The sequence below is a fragment of the Corticium candelabrum genome, chromosome 5, assembly GCF_963422355.1.
Source record: "Corticium candelabrum chromosome 5, ooCorCand1.1, whole genome shotgun sequence".
NCBI classification, from domain to species: domain Eukaryota; kingdom Metazoa; phylum Porifera; class Homoscleromorpha; order Homosclerophorida; family Plakinidae; genus Corticium; species Corticium candelabrum.
Window position 1 is genome coordinate 2,582,956 of NC_085089.1, and position 23,269 is coordinate 2,606,224.

The 23,269-nt window shown below is 40.7% G+C and overlaps 6 protein-coding genes across 9 annotated transcripts; 5 read left to right on the forward strand and 1 right to left on the reverse strand.

Annotated features, from left to right (window-relative positions):
* Window positions 1-155: 155 nt before the first annotated feature.
* Window positions 156-2,817, forward strand: LOC134179298 (low affinity immunoglobulin epsilon Fc receptor-like). The gene is made up of 5 exons (XM_062646162.1): window positions 156-216; window positions 1,283-1,663; window positions 1,730-2,108; window positions 2,174-2,230; window positions 2,306-2,817. Exons 1-5 carry the CDS (start codon window positions 156-158, stop codon window positions 2,340-2,342), a joined length of 915 nt encoding a protein of 304 aa, XP_062502146.1. The 3' UTR covers window positions 2,343-2,817.
* Window positions 2,818-5,167: 2,350 nt separating this feature from the next.
* On the forward strand, window positions 5,168-7,249 carry LOC134179299 (uncharacterized). The gene is made up of 5 exons (XM_062646163.1): window positions 5,168-5,257; window positions 5,947-6,595; window positions 6,661-6,755; window positions 6,822-6,911; window positions 6,996-7,249. Exons 1-5 carry the CDS (start codon window positions 5,203-5,205, stop codon window positions 7,247-7,249), a joined length of 1,143 nt encoding a protein of 380 aa, XP_062502147.1. The 5' UTR covers window positions 5,168-5,202.
* A 918-nt stretch (window positions 7,250-8,167) lies between these two features.
* LOC134180477 (uncharacterized) lies at window positions 8,168-10,241 on the forward strand. Of its 3 annotated transcripts, none has more exons than XM_062647634.1 (5): window positions 8,168-8,501; window positions 8,564-9,010; window positions 9,093-9,387; window positions 9,452-9,546; window positions 9,619-10,241. In XM_062647634.1, the coding sequence occupies exons 1-5, from the start codon at window positions 8,303-8,305 to the stop codon at window positions 10,056-10,058; spliced, it is 1,476 nt and encodes a 491-aa protein (XP_062503618.1). In that variant the 5' UTR covers window positions 8,168-8,302; the 3' UTR covers window positions 10,059-10,241. The 3 variants fall into 3 exon arrangements, with proteins under 3 accessions (XP_062503618.1, XP_062503619.1, XP_062503620.1); XM_062647635.1 differs by having other exon boundaries at window positions 9,452-9,519; window positions 9,584-9,752; XM_062647636.1 differs by having other exon boundaries at window positions 9,452-9,508; window positions 9,584-9,745.
* Window positions 10,242-10,422: 181 nt separating this feature from the next.
* Window positions 10,423-14,802, forward strand: LOC134180474 (class II receptor tyrosine kinase-like). Of its 2 annotated transcripts, XM_062647630.1 has the most exons (14): window positions 10,423-10,439; window positions 11,363-12,046; window positions 12,116-12,268; window positions 12,342-12,979; window positions 13,042-13,169; window positions 13,244-13,280; window positions 13,345-13,500; window positions 13,563-13,630; window positions 13,698-13,800; window positions 13,881-13,928; window positions 13,989-14,081; window positions 14,138-14,251; window positions 14,343-14,428; window positions 14,491-14,802. In XM_062647630.1, the coding sequence occupies exons 2-14, from the start codon at window positions 11,371-11,373 to the stop codon at window positions 14,693-14,695; spliced, it is 2,505 nt and encodes an 834-aa protein (XP_062503614.1). In that variant the 5' UTR covers window positions 10,423-10,439; window positions 11,363-11,370; the 3' UTR covers window positions 14,696-14,802. The 2 variants fall into 2 exon arrangements, with proteins under 2 accessions (XP_062503614.1, XP_062503613.1); XM_062647629.1 differs by having other exon boundaries at window positions 11,363-12,268.
* Window positions 14,803-18,740: 3,938 nt separating this feature from the next.
* Window positions 18,741-19,581, forward strand: LOC134179300 (alpha-N-acetylgalactosamine-specific lectin-like). Its single transcript, XM_062646164.1, has 2 exons — window positions 18,741-18,795; window positions 19,178-19,581. Exons 1-2 carry the CDS (start codon window positions 18,741-18,743, stop codon window positions 19,579-19,581), a joined length of 459 nt encoding a protein of 152 aa, XP_062502148.1.
* A 397-nt stretch (window positions 19,582-19,978) lies between these two features.
* Window positions 19,979-23,121, reverse strand: LOC134180482 (uncharacterized). Its single transcript, XM_062647643.1, has 10 exons — window positions 22,621-23,121; window positions 22,330-22,536; window positions 21,762-21,805; window positions 21,599-21,697; window positions 21,483-21,533; window positions 21,391-21,418; window positions 20,714-21,313; window positions 20,501-20,657; window positions 20,231-20,434; window positions 19,979-20,171 (listed from the first exon to the last, which is right to left on the reverse strand). The coding sequence occupies exons 1-7, from the start codon at window positions 22,724-22,726 to the stop codon at window positions 21,249-21,251; spliced, it is 600 nt and encodes a 199-aa protein (XP_062503627.1). The 5' UTR covers window positions 22,727-23,121; the 3' UTR covers window positions 19,979-20,171; window positions 20,231-20,434; window positions 20,501-20,657; window positions 20,714-21,248.
* Window positions 23,122-23,269: the final 148 nt, after the last annotated feature.

The following is a 23,269-nucleotide window of genomic DNA, read 5'->3' on the forward strand; positions in this document are numbered from 1 at the left end:
ATGTATAGTTGATGTTAATATGTTTTGGGTATACCACTGGTCCACATGTCGTACTGTGTGCCAGTAGTAAGACATGCAAAATTTGCATTTTAATTAGTCACGTGATTGTAGGGTCTTCGGCATTCACGTGATTAGCATCTGCAATGCAAAAAGACATGGACTCTGTGGGTGTGGCGACACTCGTTGTGTTTCTCTTGATTGTTCAAGCATTACCTGGTTAGTCAAACGTATGATTTGGTTTCATGTATGTGCACGTACTTTGCACGAGGCTCGAAATTAGTAACGAACTTGACAGTACTCTAGCGAAGACTTTTTGCAATATGCATAACTAGTTTTACTGTGTTGGTCGTTGCTCGCTTACTGCGACGTACTGCTACAGAAGACATGCGAGAATCTTCTTCCGACTCGAACTGCTGAGCAGTGTCATGCTTCACACGTGATCTATTGCATAGAAACTCCTTCGAAGCTGTTTGCTGCAATAACGCCTGCGTGTTTACAACAACGACCATACTATAATAGATACACCAAATTCACGTCATAGATTGTTTCACTGTTGTAATAACAATTTGTGAGTAGAAGCTTTGACTTGTCCATCAGGATGGACTTCCAGTGGAAGTAGCTGCTATCGTATTTTCACTGGCAAGAAAACGTGGAATGACGCTGAAGCTGATTGTGTCAATCAAGGCGGACATCTCGTTTCAATCGAGTCGGTCAATGAAAACAATGTTGTCTATAACTTGACAAGGACTGGGTCGAATGACATTTGGATAGGATTAAATGACAAGGCTGTTGAAAACTTATTCGTATGGAGTGATGGTACCGTTAGTTCATACAGATATTGGTCTGATGGTCAACCTAACAGCGACGGAGATTGCGTGAGAATGACGTCAAGCGGCAAGTGGGCCGACGGTACTTGTTTTAGCTCATAGGCGTAGGTACCGGGGGGGGGGGGGGGCAGGAGGCCGAGGAGGCCATGGCCCACCCAATATGGCTCACGTTCTTAGACTGACTACAACTAATATAAAAATATTTAAAATGCAGTACCTGGTTGTACTCTTGGGCCCCAATCTCACCAAACTTCCTACGCCTATGTCTAAGCTCATGGTTTACTAATACTGAACGTCGTTACGTTTGTGAAACGCAATCGCCGAGCACACAGTCTCCTACTACTGTACAAACTCTATCGCCAAGTACACAGCCTCCTACTACTGTTGCTATTGATATAAACTTTGCTAATTACAATGTATTAGATTGTAAAATATAAAGAGGTTGCTGTTTCTAGCGTCCTCAATGCAATGTCAAGCAGGCTGGACTCGTAGTGAAATGAGTTGTTACCTTCTCGTCTCGACATCTAAAGAATGGAATGATGCAGAAATAGACTGCATTACTAAAGGAGGACATCTCACATCCATCGCATCAGTCAGCGAGAGCTCTGTCGTTTTAAGCTTTAGAGGAACATCCAGCTCAGGCAGAAACGACGCATGGATTGGTTTGCATGATCAAGTTGTTGAGAATACGTTTGTATGGTCCGACGGCACGAGTAGCACATACATAAACTGGGATCCGGCAACCAACGAACCCAATAGCAGTGGTGAGTGTGTAAGAATAAGATTTGATGGAAAATGGAAAGATCACAGATGCACAGCTTCGTATCCGCACGTATGTGAGTATAATATCACCCCTTCTATAACACAAATTCCGACATCTTTATCAGCGTCGACATCTGCAGATGCAGCCACCTCAATAGTTACAACAGTACCTGCAGTAACTAGCAAATCTGTCATCCCTACTGCAACGTCTCCTAAGGCAATTCTTTCTACATCTCCGACCACAGCTGAAGGCGTACTAAATCTTTCTACAACCAGAAATGTTGCCACGTTTTTGTCAGTTACTATTCCATCTACATCAACAACAGCCTCGTTGTCAACTGCTACTGCAAGTGGCACACAATGGCCGACCAGAGATTCTACGTCTAGATCACGACATACATCAGTACCACTTACAACTACTGACAGTACAAAGGACGTAAAATCCAGCAAGACTTCAAGTTCAGCAACAACTTCCAGATCAAACGTCAAACCATCTAAAAGAATGATACATTTGACCAGGTATATACACAAGATGTTATAGTAATTGTTATTACTACAACTCTTTAATATTAACTACTATTTAGAGCTATCCACCCTACCCTTCTGGCAGTTTCAACGCCATCACAAGCTTCAACCAACAAGTTTGTTTTATGTGCTGTGTCTGCGTCAATCAATAAAGGTTAATTAAACAAATGGCGTTTGTTTTTTTGTTTTAGCCAACAAATGGCGCTTGTTTCCTTCTACATAATCTAGTCTACAGTACGAGAGATGTCGTACCTTTCGAATTGACTTCTCAGTCCGTTTCTGTTTTTGTACCTCTAAAGCCAAGCCAGCGAACACAGCAGCATCCTGGCAAATGTTCTTCAGACGTGATTGTATATTTAGGAATGGCAGCAGGAGTCGTTGCATTGACTTTAGTTGTGTTTCTAATTATAGCAGTCGGCATACGGTTGAATAGAGAAAGAAAAGGTTCCAACTCGACGAGATGAATATACTCTACGAATCAGTAGTTGAGCTAGAAAGAAGTGCGACACGTGAGTCAGAGAACGTCATTTACAACATGTAACAGATGACATCCTGCATGCAATGGCAACTACAGGGTACAATAGTCATTGACACTAGCCATGTTAGTAACATTGCTAAAAATTATCTTAATTTAGATAAAGTAAATGTGCGTATCGTTATACTACAATGACTGATGAGACGTACCTAGCTAGTCAGTAACTGATGTTTAGTTGAGGTCAATCTGTTTTGGGTATACCACTGGTCCACATGTCGTACTGTGTGCTAGCTAGTAGTAAGACATGCAAAATTTGCATTTTAATTAGTCACGTGATTGTAGGGTCTTCGGTATTCACGTGATTAGCATCTGCAATGCAAAAAGACATGGACTCTGTGGGTGTGGCAACACTCGTTGTGTTTCTCTTGATTGTTCAAGCATTACCTGGTTAGTCAAACGTGTGATTTGGTTTCATGTATGTGCACGTACTTTGCACAAGGCTCGAAATTATTAACGAACTTGACAGTACTTTAGAGGAGACTTTTGCAATATGTATAACTAGTTTTACTGTGTTGGTCGTTATTCGCTTACTGCGACGTAATGCTAGAGAAAGACATGCGAGAATCTTCTTCCGACTCGAAATACTTGGCAGTGTCATGCTCCACACGTGATCCATTGCATAGAAACTCTTTCGAAGTTGTTTGCTGCAATAACTGCTAACAACAACAACGACCATACTATACTATATACACCAAATTACGTCATAGATTGTTTCACTGTTGTAATAACAATTTGTGAGTAGAAGCTTTGACTTGTCCATTAAAATGGACTTCCAGTGGAAGTAGCTGCTATCGCCTTTCACTGGCAAGAAAAAGTGGGATAACGCTGAAGCTGACTGTGTCAATCAATTCACAATCACAGCTTCATATATTCACATGATGGCGAAGGAAAGCGGAATTATCTTCCTGGAAGCAATTGCACTTGGACACTAAGAGCAACTGATGAGAAATACGTAATCCATGTTGAATCAGATGATTTCAGCTGGAGGAAAGTGACAACTGTAGGAGTGATTATGTTTTGATCGATAACAATCGCTATTGTGGACATCAGTCATCTATATCATACACATCGGCTTCACTCATAATGATCAGGTTCTACAGTGATAACGACACTGAGGATGAAGGCTTTCGAATCAAATATTATGCTACAGAAACTTAGCAACAGTACTGTCAAGACAACGGACCAAAACTAACGGTAGCTTAAATTTTTTTAAAATAAAACGTTTCAAAACTAGTTTAAATTCTACAGCTAGAAGTCAAACGATCGACTTGTCACAAAAGTATTACAAATTTAATTAGACGCCGTTTGCTTTCAAGCGCATTATTAAAAATGTGAAATCGTACAGTCCACAAATTTGCAGCACTGCTAATCATCAAAAAGTAACATTATTTTAAATATACGGGACATGGAAGTCGTCCCAACGTCAAGTTCCCCGTATAAGATAGAAAACTATTGCTTTTGCGCTGAACGTTGCAGACGTGTATGTCTAGTTAAGTACGAACGCTTTTTCCATGAACGTAGCTTGGCGGTTTGTAATTAGCTACGAGCACACACGAATACTGCTACGTACGTAATTGGACCATTTGTGACCGCCTATCTTATTTAACTAAACTTTTGGTTGTGCCGTATATATACTAACAGAAACTAAACGTGCTTGATCACGGATGTGTAGACGGCTGTTTGTGTCAGAGCCCAGTAATTCATGTACATACCTGCATGAAATAACATTTTACCTAGTCATTTTGGTTGTTAAGATTGATTGACGCACGGATTGACCAATCAACGGATCGACGGCACCAAAAAGCACATACACAAACTGAGATCCTCTAGACAACCAGTGAACCCCAATGACAGTGCTAGTTGTGTAACAGTAAAGATCTGATGAAATCAAAGTGCATATAATTATCTTTAATCCATAATGTGTAAGTATATCTCACCCCTCCCCCCCCATACGTATACGACACAAATTCCGACGATTCCATCAGCTACGACGTCACGTACTGTATAAACATCAGCAGGTGCAAGTAGCTCGGTTGAACGGTTGGCAACTATCTCTTCAATGTCTTTGTAGTTACCACTGTGCCTTCTACATCTCCAACTACGTATACAGCTGCGGCCACTGGAGATAACCGGCTGGACTCTCGAGCCTACCACTGGATCAGCTGGAGAGAACTACGGCAGATGAGTCAGACAACGTCATTAGCACACGTGACTGCCTAGAGTAGCAACTGACATTATTTTGATTATTGTATTACCGTGTAAAATCATTTGTAATTTAACAGTCAGTAGCACTTATTTTTGTTTTGTAGCAATTCTAAAATATATTATTAAATTTTGAAAAAAATATTTGCATATTATATTATTTACATTGACTGATGGGACGTAGCTTTTATGATGAAGAACTAATACAATTGGCGTCAATCGGTTTTTACGTATAAATCACTTGCTTGTCGTACTGTACTGTACGTACGTCTTTACTAGTCAAACGTGATATTAATTAGTCACGTGATTTAGGATGTTTCGCAGTCACGTGATTCTATAGTGGAAAGAGACATGAACTATGTTGCAACTCTCGCTTTGGTTTTACTGATTGTTCAAGCATTTCCTGGTTAGTTTACTAACTAACCGTATGATTCAGTTTATTGTGCCTGTGTTACGTAAGATTTCGCACGACACTCGAATTATTGTCGAACTATAGCGGCGACAGTTTGCTTAGTTACCTAGGTTAGTGTGTAGGTCGTTGTTCGCTTACTGCAGCTGGTAGAGGAGACCTTCTGCTGCATGATTCTATCTGCCTGGCAGTGTCCTGGTTTGCACGTGATCCAGATAATCTCGCTGCCGTGCAAAGTAGAAACTCGATCTTTCGAATCTGTTCGTTGCAATTGCTGCTTGCGTGTTTGCAACAACAGTGTCAATGAAGGCGGCGGACATATCGTATCTATCGTGTCGCTCAATGTTGTCTAGAAGTCTAGAGGGACAGGGACTTCTTTTGGAGACGACATAGATGTAGAAACTCGTTTGTTTGGAGTGATGGTACCGTTAGTTCATACAGATATTGGTCTGTTGGTGAGCCTAACAACAACGGGGATTGCACGAGTGACGTCAAGCGGCAAGTGGACCCGTGAGCTTTGTTCTGTTTAGTATTTGTTCATGTACATGCAATTTTGTTACTTACGTTTGTGAAACTCAATCGCCGAGCACACAGTCTCCTACTACTGTTACTATTGTCACTATATATTATTGGTATAAACTTTGCTAATTAGAGTATAAAAACTAACAAATGTTGCTGTCGTATAGTGTCTTCAATGCAATGTCAAACAGGTTGGACTCGCAGTGGACTGAGTTGTTACCTTCTCGTTAGAGCATTTAAAGAATTGAATGATGCAGAAACAGACTGCGTTAGTAAAGGAGGACATCTCGCATCTATCACATCAGACAACGAGAACTCTGTCGTTTTAAGCTTGAGAGGAACATCCACAGCAGACGCAAATGACACATGGATTGGTTTGCATGATCGAGTTGTTGAGAATACGTTTATATGGACCGACGACACGAAGAGCACATACACAAACTGGGATCCTGCAGGCAATGAGCCCAATGACAGTGGTGATTGTGTAAGAATAAGATCTGATGGAAAATGGAGAGATCACAACTGCTCATTTTTATATCCGTACGTGTGTGAGTCTAATGCCACACTCTCTACAACACAAACTCCGACAACTTTATCAGCAACGACATCAGCAGGTGCAACAGCCTTGTTGTCAACTGCTACTGCAAGTGGCACACAATGGCAGACCAGAGATTCTACGTCTAGATCACGACATACATCAGTACCAATCACGACTACTGACAGTACAGAGTATGCAAAATCCAGCAAGACTTCAAGTTCAGCAACAACTTCCAGATCAAACGTCAAACCATCTAAAAGAATGATACATTTAACCAGGTATACACAAGATGTTACATTAATTCTTATTACCACAACTCTTTAATATCATCTACTATTCTTAGAGCTATCCACCCTACCCTTTTGGCAGTTTCAACGCCATCACAAGCTTCAACCAACAAGTTTGTTTCAAGTGCTGTGTCTGCATCAGTCAATAAAGGTTAATGAAACAAATGACGTTCGTTTTCTTGTTTAGCAAACAAATATGCTGTTTTCTTTGTTTTAGCCGGCAGTACGAGAGATGTCGTACCTTTCAAATTGACTTCTCAGTCCGTTTCCGTTTCTGTATCTCTAAAACCAACACAGGAGCATCTTGGTCAATCTTCTTCAGACGTGATTGTATACTCAGGAGTGGCAGCAGGAGCTGTTACATTGACTTTAGTTGTTTTTCTAATTATAGTCGGCATACGGTTGAATAGAAAAAGAAAAGGTTTCAACTCGACCTGCACAATGAATGTAGAGACGTCAGACAATCTGCACGTGAGTCAAATGTATGTCGGTATTGCGGCCCGAAAGCCAATGTTTGCAAGTGTTTCAACGAATGCATTTCATCAACGTTCTGGATCAGACAAGATTAATATACTCTACGAATCAGCAGTTGAGCTAGAAAGAAGTGCGGCACGTGAGTCAGAGAACGTCATTTACAACATGTAACAGATGGCATCCTGCATGCAATGGCAACTACAGGGTACAATAGTCATTGACACTAGTTATGTTAGTAACATTGCTAAAAATTATCTTAATTTAGTTAGAGTACACGTGCGTATCGTTATACTACAATGACTGATGAGACGTACCTAGTTAGTCAGTAACTGATATATAGTTGATGTCAATATGTTTGAGTATACCACTGGTCCACATGTTGTACTGTGTGCTAGCTAGTAGTAAGACATGCAAAATTTGCATTTTAATTAGTCACGTGATTGTAGGGTCTTCGGCTTTCACGTGATTAGCTAACCTCTGCAATGCAAAAAGACATGGACTCTGTGGGTGTGGCCACACTCGTTGTGTTTCTCTTGATTGTTCAAGCATTACCTGGTTAGTCAAAAGTGTCATTTGGTTTTATGTATGTGCACGTACTTTGCACAAGGCTCAAAATTATTAATGAACTTGACAGTACTTTAGAGGAGACTTTTTGGAATATGTATGACTAGTTTTACTGTGTTGGTCGTTGTTCGCTTACTGCGACGCACTGCTAGAGGAGACATGCGAGAATCTTCTTCCGACTCAAACTGTTGGGCAGTATCATGATCCACACGTGATCCATTGCATAGAAACTTCTTCAAAGCTGTTTGCTGCAATACCTGCTTGCGTGTTTACAACAACAACGACTATACTTTAGATAATAGATACACCAAATTCACGTCATAGGTTGTTTCACTGTTGTAATAACAATTTGTGAATAGAGCATTGACTTGTCCATCAGAATGGACTGTCAGTGGAAGTAGCTGTCATCGCCTTTTCACTGGCAAGAAAACGTGGAATAACGCTGAAGCTGATTGTGTCAATCAAGGCGGACATCTCGAATCGATTCGCTCAATGAGAACAATGTTGTCTATAACTTGACAGGGACTGGGTCCAATGACATTTGGATAGGACTAAATGACAAGGCTGTTGAAAACTCAGTTGTATGGAGTGATGGTAGACCGTTAGTTCATACAGATATTGGTCTGATGGTGAGCCTAGCACGATGGAGACTGCGTGAGAATGCAGTCAAGCGGGAAGTGGGCCGACAGTAGTTGTTCTAGCTCATGGCTTTTTAATAGAGAACGTCGTTACGTTTGTGAAACTCAATCGCCGAGCACACAGCCTCCCACTACTGAAACGCAATCGCCGAGCACACAGTCTCCTACTACTGTACAAACTGAATCGCTAAGTACACAGCCTTCTACTACTGTTACTATTGGTATAAACTTTGCTAATTACAATGTATTAGATTGTAAACTATAAAGATGTTGCTGTTTCTAGCGTCCTCAATGCAATGTCAAGCAGGCTGGACTCGTAGTGGAATGAGTTGTTACCGTCTCGTCTCAACATCTAAAAGATGGGATGATGCAGAAACAGACTGCATTAGTAAAGGAGGACATCTCGCATCCATCGCATCAGTCAACGAGAACTCTGTCGTTTTAAGCTTGAGAGGTACATCCAGCTCAGACAGAAACGACACATGGATTGGTTTGCATGATCAAGTTGTTAAGAATGCGTCTGTATGGTTCGATGGCACGAGTAGCACATACACAAACTGGGATACTGTGGGCAATGAGCCTAATGACAGTGGTGATTGTGTAAGAATAAGATCTGATGGAAAATGGAAAGATCACAGATGCACAGCTTCATATCCGTACGTATGTGAGTATAATCTCACCCTCTCTACAACACAAACTCCGACAACTTTATCAGCGTCGACATCTGCAGGTGCTTCCACCTCGATAGTAACAACAGTATTTTGCAGTAACTACCAAATCTGTCATCACTAATGCAACGTTTCTTACGGCAGTTCTTTCTACATCTCCGACCACAGCTGAAGGCGCACTAAATTGTTCTACAGCCAAAAATGTTACCACGTTTTTGTCAGTTACTATTCCATCTACATCAACAGCCTCGTTGTCAACTGCTACTGCAAGTGGTACACAATGGCAGACCAGAGATTCTACGTCTACATCACGACGTTCATCAGTACCAGTCACAACTACTGACAGTACAGAGTATGCAAAATCCAGCAAGACTTCAAGATTAGCAACAACTTCCAAATCAAACGTCAAACCATCTAAAGGAATGATACATTTAACCAGGTATACACAAGATGTTACAGTAATTCTTATTACCACAACTCTTTAATATTAACTACTATTTTAGAGCTGTCCACCCTACCCTTCTGGCAGTTTCAACGCCATCACAAGCTTCAACCAACAAGTTTGTTTCAAGTGCTATGTCTGCATCAATTAATAAAGGTTAATGAAACAAATGACGTTCGTTTTCTTGTTTTAGCCAACAAATGGCGCTTGTTTCCTTTTAAACGTTAGTCTACAGTACGAGAAATGTCGTACCTTTCCAATTGACTTCTCAGTTCGTTTCTGTTTCTGTATCTCTAAAGCCAAGCCAGCCAACACACCAGCAACCTGGCCAATCTTCTTCAGACGCGATTGTGTACTCAGGAGTGGCAGCAGGAGCTGTTACATTGACTTTAGTTGTTTCTCGAATTATAATAGTTGGCATACTGTTGAATAGAAAAAGAAAAGGTTCCAACTCGACCTGCACAATGAATGTAGAGACGTCAGACAATCTGCACTTGAATCAACTGTATGGCGGTATTTCGGCCCGAAATCCAATCTCTGCAAGTGTTTCAACGAATGCATTTCATCAAGGTTCTGGATCAGACAAGATGAATATACTCTACGAATCAGCAGTTCGGCTAGAAAGAAGTGCGGCACGTGAGTCAGAGAACGTCATTTACAACATGTAACAGATGACATCCTGCATGCAATGGCAACTACAGGGTACAATAATAATTGACACTAGTCATATTAGTAACATTGCTAAAAATTATCTTAATTTAGATAAAGTAAATGTGCGTATCGTTGTACTACAATGACTGACGCGACGTACGTAGCTAGTCAGTAACTGATATATAGTTGATGTCAATATGTTTTGGGTATACCACTGGTCCACATGTCGTACTGTGTGCTAGCTAGTAGTAAGACATGCAAAATTTGCATTTTAATTAGTCACGTGATTGTAAGGTCTTCGGCATCCACGTGATTAGCATCTGCAATGCAAAAAGACATGGACTCTGTGGGTGTGGCCACACTCGTTGTGTTTCTCTTGATTGTTCAAGCATTACCTGGTTAGTCAAACGTGTGACTTGGTTTCATGTATGTGCACGTACTTTGCACAAGGCTCGAAATTATTAACGAACTTGACAGTACTTTAGAGGAGACTTTTTGCAATATGTATGACTAGTTTTACTGTGTTGGTCGTTATTCGCTTACTGCGACGTACTGCTAGACAAGATATGCGAGAATCTTCTTCCAACTCGAACTGCTGAGCAATGTCATGCTCCACACGTGATCCATTGCATAGAAGCTCTTTCGAAGCTGTTTGCTGCAATGGCTGCTTGCGTGTTTACAACAACAACGACCATACTATACTATACACACCATATTCACGTCATAGATTGTTTCACTGTTGTAATAACAATTTGCGAGTAGAAGCTTTGACTTGTCCATCAAAATGGACTTCCAGTGGAAGTAGCTGCTATCACCTTTTCACTGGCAAGAAAACGTGGAATAACGCTGAAGCTGATTGTGTCAATCAAGGCGGACATCTCGTTTCAATCGAGTCGCTCAACGAGAACATTGTTGTCTATAACTTGATAGGAACAGGGTCAAATGACATTTAGATAGGACTAAATGACAAGGCTGTTGAAAACTCATTTGTATGGAGTGATGGTACCGTTAGTTCATACAGATATTGGTCTGATGGTGAGCCTAGCAGTGTTGGAGATTGCGTGAGAATGCAGTCAAGCGGGAAGTGGGCTGATGGTAGTTGTTCTAGCTCATGGCTTTTTAATAGAGAACGTCGTTACGTTTGTGAAACTCAATCGCCGAGCACACAGCCTCCTACTACTGAAACGCAATCGCCGAGCATACAGTCTCCTACTACTGTACAAACTCAATCGCTAAGTACACAGCCTTCTAATACTGTTACTATTGGTATAAACTTTGCTAATAATTAGATGTAAACTATAAAGATGTTGCTGTTTTCTAGCGTCCTCAATGCAATGTCAAGCAGGCTGGATTCGTAGTGGACTGAGTTGTTACCGTCTCGTCTCGACATCTAAAATATGGGAAAAGGCAGAGACAGACTGCATCACTAGAGAAGGACATCTCGCATCCATCGCATCAGTCACCGAGGACTCTGTCGTTTTAAGCTTGAGAGGTACATCCAGCTCAGACAGAAACGACACATGGATTGGTTTGCATGATCAAGTTGTTGAGAATACGTTTGTATGGTCCGATGGCACGAGTAGCACATACACAAACTGGGATACTGCGGGCAATGAGCCTAGTGGCAGTGGTGATTGTGTAAGAATAAGATCTGATGGAAAATGGAAATATCAAAATTGCACAGCTTCATATCCGTACGTGTGTGAGTATAATCTCACCCGCTCTACAACACAAACTCCGACAACTTTGTCAGCCACGACATCACTGTGCACACCAGCAGATGCAGTAAATACCAAGTCTAGATCTGCCATCACCGTTGCACCGTCTCCTTCTACGGCAATCTTTGCTACATCTCCAACCACAGCTTCAGCCACAACAGACAGCTGTACAAGCAGAATTCCCACCACGTCATCGCAAATTACAACACAATATATATCCAGAACAGTATCACCAACTGCCACATTGTCAACTACCGCTAAAGCCAGCACACAATCGATTTTTACACGTTTTTCCTCGGTTAATGTGACAACGCGATCTAAGTCAGTACCAACAACTGTTTCGTTAACTGTCGCAGACGAGACCAAAGCAAACTCTTCAAACACTTCAGTGTACGCTGGAATTGCCGCTGCAATTGCAATTATTGTCTTAATGGCGTCTGTAATATTTGCATTTCTTTTCTGTAAGAGAAACAAGCCGAAGTCCAACTTACTTCAAGCACATTCGTCAGGTAGTATATTTGTGGTTTTGCTCTGACGGCCATTAATTAATTCATGCATATCTTGATTCTTCTTTCATTTTAGAAAATTTGAATTCAAACGGCGTTGGTCCAAACTTTGCAAAGGCAGGCGCTTACTTTAATAAACGCGGGTCAGCAGCAAATGTCAGCCTTTACTGTGAGCCTACGACATGTACATCAATGATGAACAATCCATTACGAGAACTGGCCCAAAGTACAAGCGCAGTTGCTCAAGGAGGTAGTACGACAAGCTCTCACTCTACTAGACAAGGGTCAAGAAAGGATGTTGACGTTTACTGCGAGCCTATCACAGCAACGATAAGCCAACCGACAGACGAACTAATCGAAGTTTCCGAAGATGAAAATTATTATTTAAGGTTCACTCCCTTAGAAAATTTGACAAATACCAAACAGTCGTGCAAACAACAAACGAAAAATTCGGTCGCAAAGAAAACTGCTACTGAAGATGAATACGTCCGAGCAAGACTAATTAGTGACAACCCCTTGACTAAAGTAGACGTCAAAATGGCCGAAGTTGTAACCAACGTTGTAGATGCTGAAAACGCAGAAACGTCATACGAGTTAGTGGTCAAACCGACAAAAAAGGGGAATATGAAAGGCTACCGAAATATGGCTTACGAGAAAGATGCCCTAGATGCAACTTCGAACGGGCAAGACGTTGACAAATCGACTTCTGCAATTGTACGTGCGTCATATGTGCTGAAAAGTCTGTACGTACATATAGTCACTATACTTCATTACAGAGAAGCGATGACGATAAATTTTGGGAACCGGCTACCACGGAACAGGAACTTTACGGTCAACTTGAAGGGAAGAGATTCAGACGCATCGACAGACGTGACGTCAGAAACAGACAAAAAATCGGATCAGGGTAAGTAATCAACAGTTTAGTATCAAATTAAATTCTATCGAAATAGACAATGTAATTGTGCTGTTTGTTCATAGAGCATTTGGCGTCGTAGAGAAGGCAATTTGGAGAGCGGTAAACCTGATGTATATTACTATATGGTAAAGAAACAAATGTGGTGAGTCACGTGTAAACTTAGAATGATAGAGAGAATATACCAGTGGCGGTAAAGACGCTGACGAATGAAACTAATGCCAGTGATCGCGTCAAATTTCTTCGTGAGGCAGCGATTACTGGTCAATTCCGACATTCAAACGTCGTCCGTTTATATGGTGTTGTCACTCTCGGATCTCCAGTAAGCAAATTGTTAATTAATTTTTTTATAATATTGAGATTAACGCGCGTAAATTTGTTTAGATAATGCTGGTCTTGGAATACCTGCAAAATAGTGATCTGAAAATGTATCTTGAAAAGCGTAAATTAGAGTATGTATATATGGAGTCCGTTATTGTTGCGTCACGTGACGCATATCTGTTCTCTTGATTGACGTAGCGGACAGTGTTGCCGTTCGGGTTTCGAAAAGACGCTGCTGAAAATGTGTCGTGATATTGCAAACGGAATGGAATATCTTTCGCGCAAGTCTTTCGTTCACAGAGTGAGTGTTAATTAATTAATTAAATTGATGAGAATGCCGATCTATCATCACAAATCCTAACGAGCATATACTGTGTCTAGGATGTAGCGGCAAGAAATATTTTGTTAAGCAAAGACTTGACGTGCAAAGTACACATCAGTAACTCTAATTGATATGTACTACTAAAATTATGTATTGATGCTGTTTAGATCGCAGATTTTGGGTTGGCACGTGAATTGTCTGACGACACTTACTACACAATTACAGGCGGGAAATTGCCTATAAAATGGTGTGCTCCTGAGGTAGAAATCAACAAAATATGGAAGAGTGGGATATGAGGCGTGTTTGTTCGTTTTAGATTTGGAATTATAAAAAATATTCGTCTGCTAGTGACGTGTGGAGCTATGGAGTTGTCCTCTACGAAGTGTGGTCAATAGGACGACGTCCTTTCGGTTTAATGAGAAACAACGAGGTGGCAATACCTGCTAATTAAATAATTAAAACAATAATTAGCTAATTATAAATAACAGATATTTATATAAATGTCGTCTGCTTTAATGCAGGTGATGAAAAAGGTTGAGACTGGATATCGTCTTCCTCCTCCTCCGGGATGTTCTCGTTCTCTTTATCATCTCATGATTGACTGTTGGTGAGTGTGGACAAACATTTTATGTCCTGTTTGTGCAATTGCGGCTGTTTTCTGTCTTTTAGGCATTCTGATAGCCACAAAAGACCCAAGTTTGGAAACATTGTGAAGAGGCTTGGAGTATCTGACGAACTACTTCTGATCAACAAAAAGGAAACTTCGATAAAGGGAAATCTTGGAGACGCTCTACACGTGTCAGACAACTGTTACACAGACTTGCAACACATTTATATGCAAAATGCTGATCATCAAACGTCGCATATCTATTAGCTGGATTTGTACTATATTTACGAGACGTTTTTAATAAGCAGCGTAATTATTTAAATTTATCATATTTGACGTTTGCTTAAACTCTTTGTTACAATAAGTGAAATGATATCTGACGGCGTCAATATGCGTACACAATAAATAATTTCTGGTTTAAAATTATTTATAACAAATTTATATAGATTAAGTTAATTGTAATTTTTACTACTTTGAAACTATAAAACAACAAATAATGAAATAAGTTACAACTCTAGGTTGAATAAATCCATTTAGAAAATAATTGGTCATTGCATTTAATCTTAATGTAAATACGAGTAGAACACCAATTACAGAATAAATGGTATCACATACGGGATTGCTACAACCAAATACGGGATTGTTAGTACCGCATACGGTATCGCATACGGGAATTCGTCGACTCGAATGCAACCAGCCTAGCAGGAGACGTAGTCTGTACTACAGTAGACTGAATGGAGTCTATTGCAGCAGCAGGTAATGCGCTAAAAAGAACGCTTTGTAGATTAAATTGCTGTGTCGTTGGCTCAGTTAGCTTAATTGTTCACTATGCAGTTTGCTGGATAGTCTGGTAGCCTCGTACCCAGGCCCTCTTGCTATTACTGAGTAATGAAATGAGTGGTCACATGACATAATATGTTAGCAGTCCTCTCCTCGAGAGTGTAATGCACGTCCACGTCCATTGACAGATAATATTTCTTGTGTACCTAATTGTTGCCATATTTTGTGCCATATTTTGTTACTATATCGTAAAAGACAGGAGATGCAAACCTCCTACTGAGTTTGAAGTCAATAAATTAAGACAGCATTAATCAATCAAATCAACAGATGCCCCCCTCCCCCCCCCGGTGCTCTGGGCATGTGTGACATGTGTTCAAACAGTCGTGTAGATGTATAGTAAATGGATTGCAGACAGTTCCCATTCCTGGTAAGTTGTCAAAACTCGATTGTTTAATTAACTGGTACAAAGAGAGCAGTACATTTGTTACAGACCTCTCAGGGCTGCACAAACAAAATTTAAATCGGTATGACCTAACGTGCGTTAAAGACATTTGGTCTACTGTGCGTTAACAAGTAGTGATCAAACGTGCGTTACATCATCATTAGAGTCGATGGAGATTTTCGGATAGGGTTAGATTTTGTTCCCCCCCGTGTGTATCGAACTAGAGCGCGCTCTATAAGATAGATCTAGTTGATAAAACCATTTATTTTTAGATGTGAACTTCAAAATATCTTTATATGCAGGTACAGTATAGTCACTGATAACCAATATTATATATTACTTATTTCATCATCTATACCTCAAACCGCTCCTGTCCTATATTTGTGTGCGATGCCCAAAACAACTGTGGTTGGACATTGTATACTCTCCCAATACTGTAGATAAACATTTGTCACCTTATGCCATTACTGATATGGCTATGTATATCAATATTTACCACCTACACTTTGAGGTTGTCTAATATTTCATAAACACACACTGTTGACATATAGTTGACTAAAAATCTCAACTCTTTATGACATAATGAGAACATGAGAGTTATACTGTATTGTTTTGTTTCACTATACTTCTTTAGAATAGTTTGCAGATTGAAGGACCACAAAGATGTACTAGAAATACTCGTAGAAGTAACAAGTTGCAACGGACTGGACAGGTACTGATTGTATCTCAATTAATTGGTCTGTTTTCCAAATCACCTTTTGTACTAATGTTATAATCATGCCTAGTACTAATGAAACTTTACCTCTGTATAGGCGGCCTTGGATTACGTGAGGCTAGTCGATCAGCTGCATCTGCTTTTCCGGTCTTTAGCCAGTCAAGAACTATGTGACAAATCCTGTATTATCTGAAATTGACATGTGATTCTATGACTCTAATGGACTAGACTTGGCTTTTCCAGGAGAGACTTTGCTAGACAATATTTTGTCACAACAACTGCCTTTTAGTCACTCTGTGGACCCCTTTCGAGCAACACAACATCAGTTTCAAAATACATTGGATGCATCATTGTTGTCAGATATCAAAGCAAACTCAAACATAAGAGATTGTGCAAGAGTCAATTCAATTTCTTCTCAGCATGCTGGCTCATGGTTGAGGGCATTCCCCAACTCAAATTTAGGCCTGGCCATGAGCAAGCAAGACTTTGTTATCTCTTTATGTATTTGGTTGGGCATTACTGTTTTTCCGTCGTTTCCTGACGCTATATGATACACACACACATGTGGTCTAATTCTCGACCAGTTTGGCGACCATCTCTTGAGTTGTGGTCTTGGTAACTTGCGGATGAAATGCCATGACCACTTTGTGATATTATTTTTCACGCCCTTTTGCTAGACAACAGTCAAACCTGTTGTGAACAACATTGTTCTGGTGAGAATAACAGCAGAGCTGGTGACATTTATTACCCGTTTTGTACTTAGACGACCAAGGTATTTTGATATCTCAGTTTGAAACCCTTTGCTGCCATCATATGTCAATGAAGCTGCACTTTGAGCAGGTGTTGCGACAGAATCTGGAGAAAGAGATAAAGACAGTTGTCACGGAGACCTTGTTACTGCCCGTTGGTGCTAGATCGTCTTGGTTATTGAACACGTAGCAGTTTGGAGATAATCAAAACTAAAGCAAGAAAAATTGTTATTTTGATTGGTTTATCTATTAGTTGATCTGTTACTGAATCTGTTAGAGGTTGTGGCAGTTTAATTAATGCCAAGTTGTTTGTGTCGAGACTGTCTGTAGAAGTTACTGATAGTAACTTTTATTTATTCGAATATATATCTATATATATTATAATGCTGATCACAGTGCACTGACAGCATGCACATTTGAAGACATACGGTTTATAGTGCAACGATTTGAATTAGCATGCAAGTGTTTTGGCCTGTCCATCAATCTAAAGAAGACAGAAGTGCTCTTTCAATTAAAACCTGGCTCTACCTTAGTTTCTCCACCTATTATGGTTTACAATCAACCACTTGTTTACGTGGATACATTCAAGTATCTTGAAAGCTCGCTGTCAACTGATGCAACCATTGACGCTAAAATATCTTGTAGAATCTTCAAGGCAGGCACTGCTTTTAGCAAACTAGAATCAAGATTGCAGAAACGACGTGAAATCAAATTGCAAACGAAAGTCTCTGTCTATAGTTATCTGACCCTCCTGTACAGATGCGAGAATTGGACGCCACTGAAACGGAACATACATAAACTTGGCAGCTTCCAGATGCGATGCCTTCGTCGAATTTGTAGCATTCAATATGGGAAAATAGAGTTCCAAATACCGAAGTACTTTCGCGACCTGATATGTGTGGCATAGAATCAGGAACTCAATTTGGTGGGCTGGGCATGTAGCACGCATGAATGCCTGATGGCAGGATACCCAAGCAGTTACTGTTTGGAGAGCTCACACAATGAAGTGACGTCAGGGATCACCACGGCTACGATTCAAAGATTTGCTGAAAGACAAACTCAAACGCTGCTTAATCAATCCTGATAACTTTGAACTTTTAATTAATTAACTGAAGGCAGAAGGCTATGGCGTAAAATTTGTCATCAATCGCTGGCATCACTTGAGCTATCAAGGAGCAGTGCTATTCAAACAACATGGCAGAAGCGTACAAATTGTGATGTTTCTACCATTAGAACTCTTCCAACTTTGGATCTAATTTGTCCTGCATGTAACAAAGTATGTCTTTCAAAGCTGGATTACTAGCGCATCAAGAAGAAAGAGACCTGAACCGTCATCACTGACTCATAGGACATATCATCATCATCATCATCATTGTGTGTGTGTGTGTGTGTGTGTGTGTGTGTGTGTGTGTGTGTGTGTGTGTGTTTGTTTGTTTGTGTGTGTGTGTGTGTGTGTGTGTGTATGTGTGTGTGTGTGTGTGTGTGTGTGTGTGTGTGTGTGTGTGTGTGTGTGTGTGTGTGCGCGCGCGCGCGCGCACGTGTGTGCGTGTGTTAGTACAAACGCGCATTTCATTAGTCTCGTGATTTAGGATATTTTGCAGTCACGTGATTCTATAGTGCAAAGACATGAACTCCGTGGCAACACTCGCTTTGCTTTTACTAATTGTCCAAGCAGTACCCGGTTAGTTAATTGATTATACGTGTGATTCAGTTTATTATGCATGTGTTACATTTTGCACGACATTCGAAAATGTTGCCGAAACAGTTTGTGTAACTAGGTTACTAACTAACGGCGACAATTTGTGTAGCTAGGTTTGTGTTTTGGTCGTTGTTCACTTACTGCAACTGCTAGAGGAGACTTTCTTCTGACTCCTCGGAAGTTTCATAGCTTGCACGTGATCCATTGTCTAGTTTAAAAGTAGAAACTCGATCTTTCGAATCTGTTCGTTGCAGTTGCTGCTTGCGCGTTTGCAACAACAACGACTATTATATTAGAGCAAAATCACGTCTTATAGTTTTTGACTGTTGGTTGTTTCACTGTTGTAATAACAATTTGTGAGTAGAAGCTTCAACTTGTCCATCAGGATGGACTTTGAGTGGAAGTAGCTGCTATCGTCATTTCTCTGACACGAAAACGTGGAATGATGCTGAAGCTGATTGTGTCATTGAAGGCGGACATCTCGTTTCAATCGAGTCGCTCAATGAGAACAATGTTGTCTATAACTTGAGAGGGACAGGAACTTCTCTTGGAGACGACATTTGGATAGGATTAAATGACAAGGCTGTTGAAAACTCATTTGTATGGAGTGATGGTACCGTTAGTCCATACAGATATTGGTCTGATAATAAGCCCGACGGTGACTCAGATTGCACGAAAATGATTTCAAGCGGCAAGTGGGACGATTATTATTGCTCGGTATTCTTTTTCCGACATCCCTTTGGAAAGTTGAGATGCGAATTCGGCTAGAATTCGGCAATAACATAGTTCGTATTTGCACTCAAATTCGGGAGAATCCGTTGCGTATTCGTACTGAATTTACCCCGACACTCAAGCGAATTCGCTCCGGGTTTGTTGCAAGTTTTGGCCACTTTCACTTAGTGACTTCGGGCCGAATACTTACTAAACAACGCGGAATTAGGTGAGAAATTGCGCTGTATTCACACCAAAATTCAGCAGAACTCGCAGTGTATTCTAGCAGAACTCGCAGTGTATTCCAGCAGAACTCGCAGTGTATTCCAGCAGAAACGGAGGCGGAGTCTATTCGAATTCTCTGCGTATTGTGGCCATTTCTATACTCAGTGAATTCGTACCGAATTAGTTGCAAACGAGAAACTCGCCGGACCTTTTGTGTACAATGTATGCGTATATCAATGCCACATCAATTCAGAATATCGATCTCTACTATACAGTACTACACTGCAACAAGTCTCACATAAACTACACCAGTCACTTCTTAGACTGAAATCGGCACTTGTCTCCAAGCACTTTGTTCACCTTGTTCAAAACGACCTTTAGGTTTTCATCTGGACCCAAAGGAAATCTCAGCATACAGTGACCTGAACATCACCACAAAGCAATCATCAGTCACAGTGATGAACAAGACAAGCAGACATACTTCTTAAAGCTTCCATTTTCTTCACATCCAGCTGTCGCTTTTCTTGTCCTTTCCCTGTTATGCTGCTGGAAGCCTGCTCTTTCTTAGAAAACAGAGTGTCTAGCAGGTTCCTTGCTAACTCTGTTCTGTTAAGAGCAGCCTCAGCTTTGTTTAAGCACAGAAAAGGAACCATCACATTCAGTCTTCTGTCTCCAACAAACGCAACTGATAATCACACAAACAGATGAGTAATAGTTCCTATACAAAACTAAATGAAAGTATATCTGGTACCTTCACTTGATGAAGCATCTTGTATAGGAAATGGAGCAGCCGGTGATTCCAACATAACAACAGACCTGTCAAGCTCTTCCACTGATGATGTGCTCCTTGTTTGAGTATGTTGAGCTTGGTGAGGTGGAAGATCAGTCTTCTCAACTTTGACAGGAACCTGAAAGCAAAGCTGTTGTTAACTGTTCAACACATGCTAGGCGTACCGATAATTACCTTCATCTGCTTGTACTTAAGCAATATTTTGTGTATATCCTCTATCATAACTGTGCTGGTATCCGACTGAGAAGTCAATGAGTCAACAGTTGATTTCAACTCTGCCTGAGCAGCATTCACCAGCAGGAGAGTGTTTTGAACTTGTTGTAAACTGCTCTATCAATTAATACAGAGCCAGACATTGTTAAGTTAAACATAGTTGATGAGCAACTTTAGATGGGGCGTTATATGACTACTAGTCTCATATCTAAAGATATTAGGTCTGCGGAGAATTCAAAGCTTCTCTGCTGTAGGGTCTGTGATTAGCCAAACTGGCATGTACTTAGAGTGCATGCATACCTCCAGATAGATAGCTAGCATGTTTACTATAATCTACTTGTATAGGCGTATGACTTTATATTCATGCTCACAAGAAACAGTCGAAAGCGGGAACAACATGCATACTTAAATACTCTTTCTTCAATTGCTCAATGCATGAGCAATATCAAACACGTTATTGTACAACTTCACTTAAAGCTAAAGTTACTGCAAATACTTATTTTATGCATTGTATGTCTTTTTGAAAAAGATCCTTGCCACTAGGTGATACAACACACTTCTCTATAATGAAAATCAAACTTGTATAAGTACAACGTACAACCATATATATATATATAGTTTCAATGCCAGCACTGTACCTGGTTTCTGAATTGACAATAACTTCCCCTGTATACAACAAAATCACACATGACTATATACAGACCTCAACACACCAATGTAAAAAACATACACAATTGCCTCCATCTGAGTCAACGTTTAATTCGTCTGTGTCAGAAGATATCTATATAGACCAGCAACCACCTGTGCAACTCTAACAGTCTGGGAAACAAAAGTGATCAATCTTACATCATCTGATATTGACATGCTTCGTTGTAATGATGATGATGCCTTCTTTGCTTGAGAAGCATTTCTACATTTCTTGACTTCTCTGACAAGAGACTCTGTCTGCAAGAACCACACAGTACATTCAGATGATCAGCAAACGCCTCTGTACACGAGTATATCTTACTTCATCATATTCTAGTTTCCGTTTGGAGCCTCCTTGTTGTGCACCTAAACATTACAGAACACAAGGTCAGAACTAAGACAATTCTTTGAGAACCGACACCACCTTCCTTCATGGTGAACGAGTAATTCATGCGAATTATCAAGATATTTCACTGCATGCCCAGACAGTTACTAGGCCGAGCCTTGACGAGATCCTTTCTTTGTGTACTGGTTTGAGATTTCTGTATCTAGCGTACATGTAACTAACGTGCATGTACATACATGTGTAACAAACCAGCAATTCAATTTATTGTCATACGGATTTACAATCGAATGGGGAGACGGATCAACATAACGACGATGTCAGATCAATTCAATTTTGACTCGGCACGACATGCGCCACAACTGAAGTAGGGGTCCCCTTCCAGGGGTTTACTGTATTTTTACGAAAAGAGTGAGGTGACTCCCAATTGACGCAACGTAAGAGAATAGGAAAGTGAGTTCTGACAAAAAATTGAGGTACGTGTACTGAAGCTCGCCCCAACAATCATAATTGTCCATTTTTACTAGTACTCTACAGCTAGACAGACCTTTCAGTGTGCCTTTTGTAACGACTGATGTCACACGGCAAGCGTACGATGTCTTGTCCGGAGAGTAAAAGCAGAAAAGCCTGCATTGTGGACGAACTTCGTCGAATGCAACCATGTTTCCATGCTTATCTGTCAGCCTCCACGGCTCCGTGACCACCCTTTTCACGTTGTCTGCATCGAACTTTATATTGACAGTCGTCAAGCAATCTACAGAAACAGGAATAGTTGACTCTGAAGTTCACAAAGATATATCGTAGAAACGTGACCAGCCGAATGGCTCGCTAGACCTACTCGAACCACTCTGTTCAGCACTGTCGTAAATATAGTCATCTTGTTGATTGACCCCTTGTTTAATTCGTGTGGGTCGTGTGGTTCTTGTCTTCGTCTTCTCTGCCATTGATCTCCAAGTTGTAAGACTTGGTACTAAGCGAAAACTGAGCACATGGACGTATAATCATTGCTCATTGGCCCACTGATTGCACGAGGTTATGACTTCATCAATTATCGCATTCCATTCAGCACAGAGAGCAGGTGTGATCGTCGATCGTGTTGCGGACATCGACCAAATGAACAATCCGATCGAATCAGCTATATTAAATTTTAACTATTTTTGATTGAGACCTTTTCTGTTGTGGACCACAGCTATATTGGGGGCCAGAGCCTCCCCAGGCTCATGCCTAGCGACGCCACTGACTGCATGCAAGACCCCAAATCAGATAATAATTAACTGTTTATATCTTGTGTGAGTGTATCGAATCGGTTCAGAGGATTGGATCTATCTAGAGATAGATAAATGGATATGTCTGATGGTTGCGCGTTGCAGCTGGACTTCTCAACGATTTCGAATACCATATACTGTCTAGACTTCTGCCCGAATTCGAAGAGAATCACTACTGCCTGTCCTTTGGCCAGAATTCGAGGCGAACAACTACCGCATACT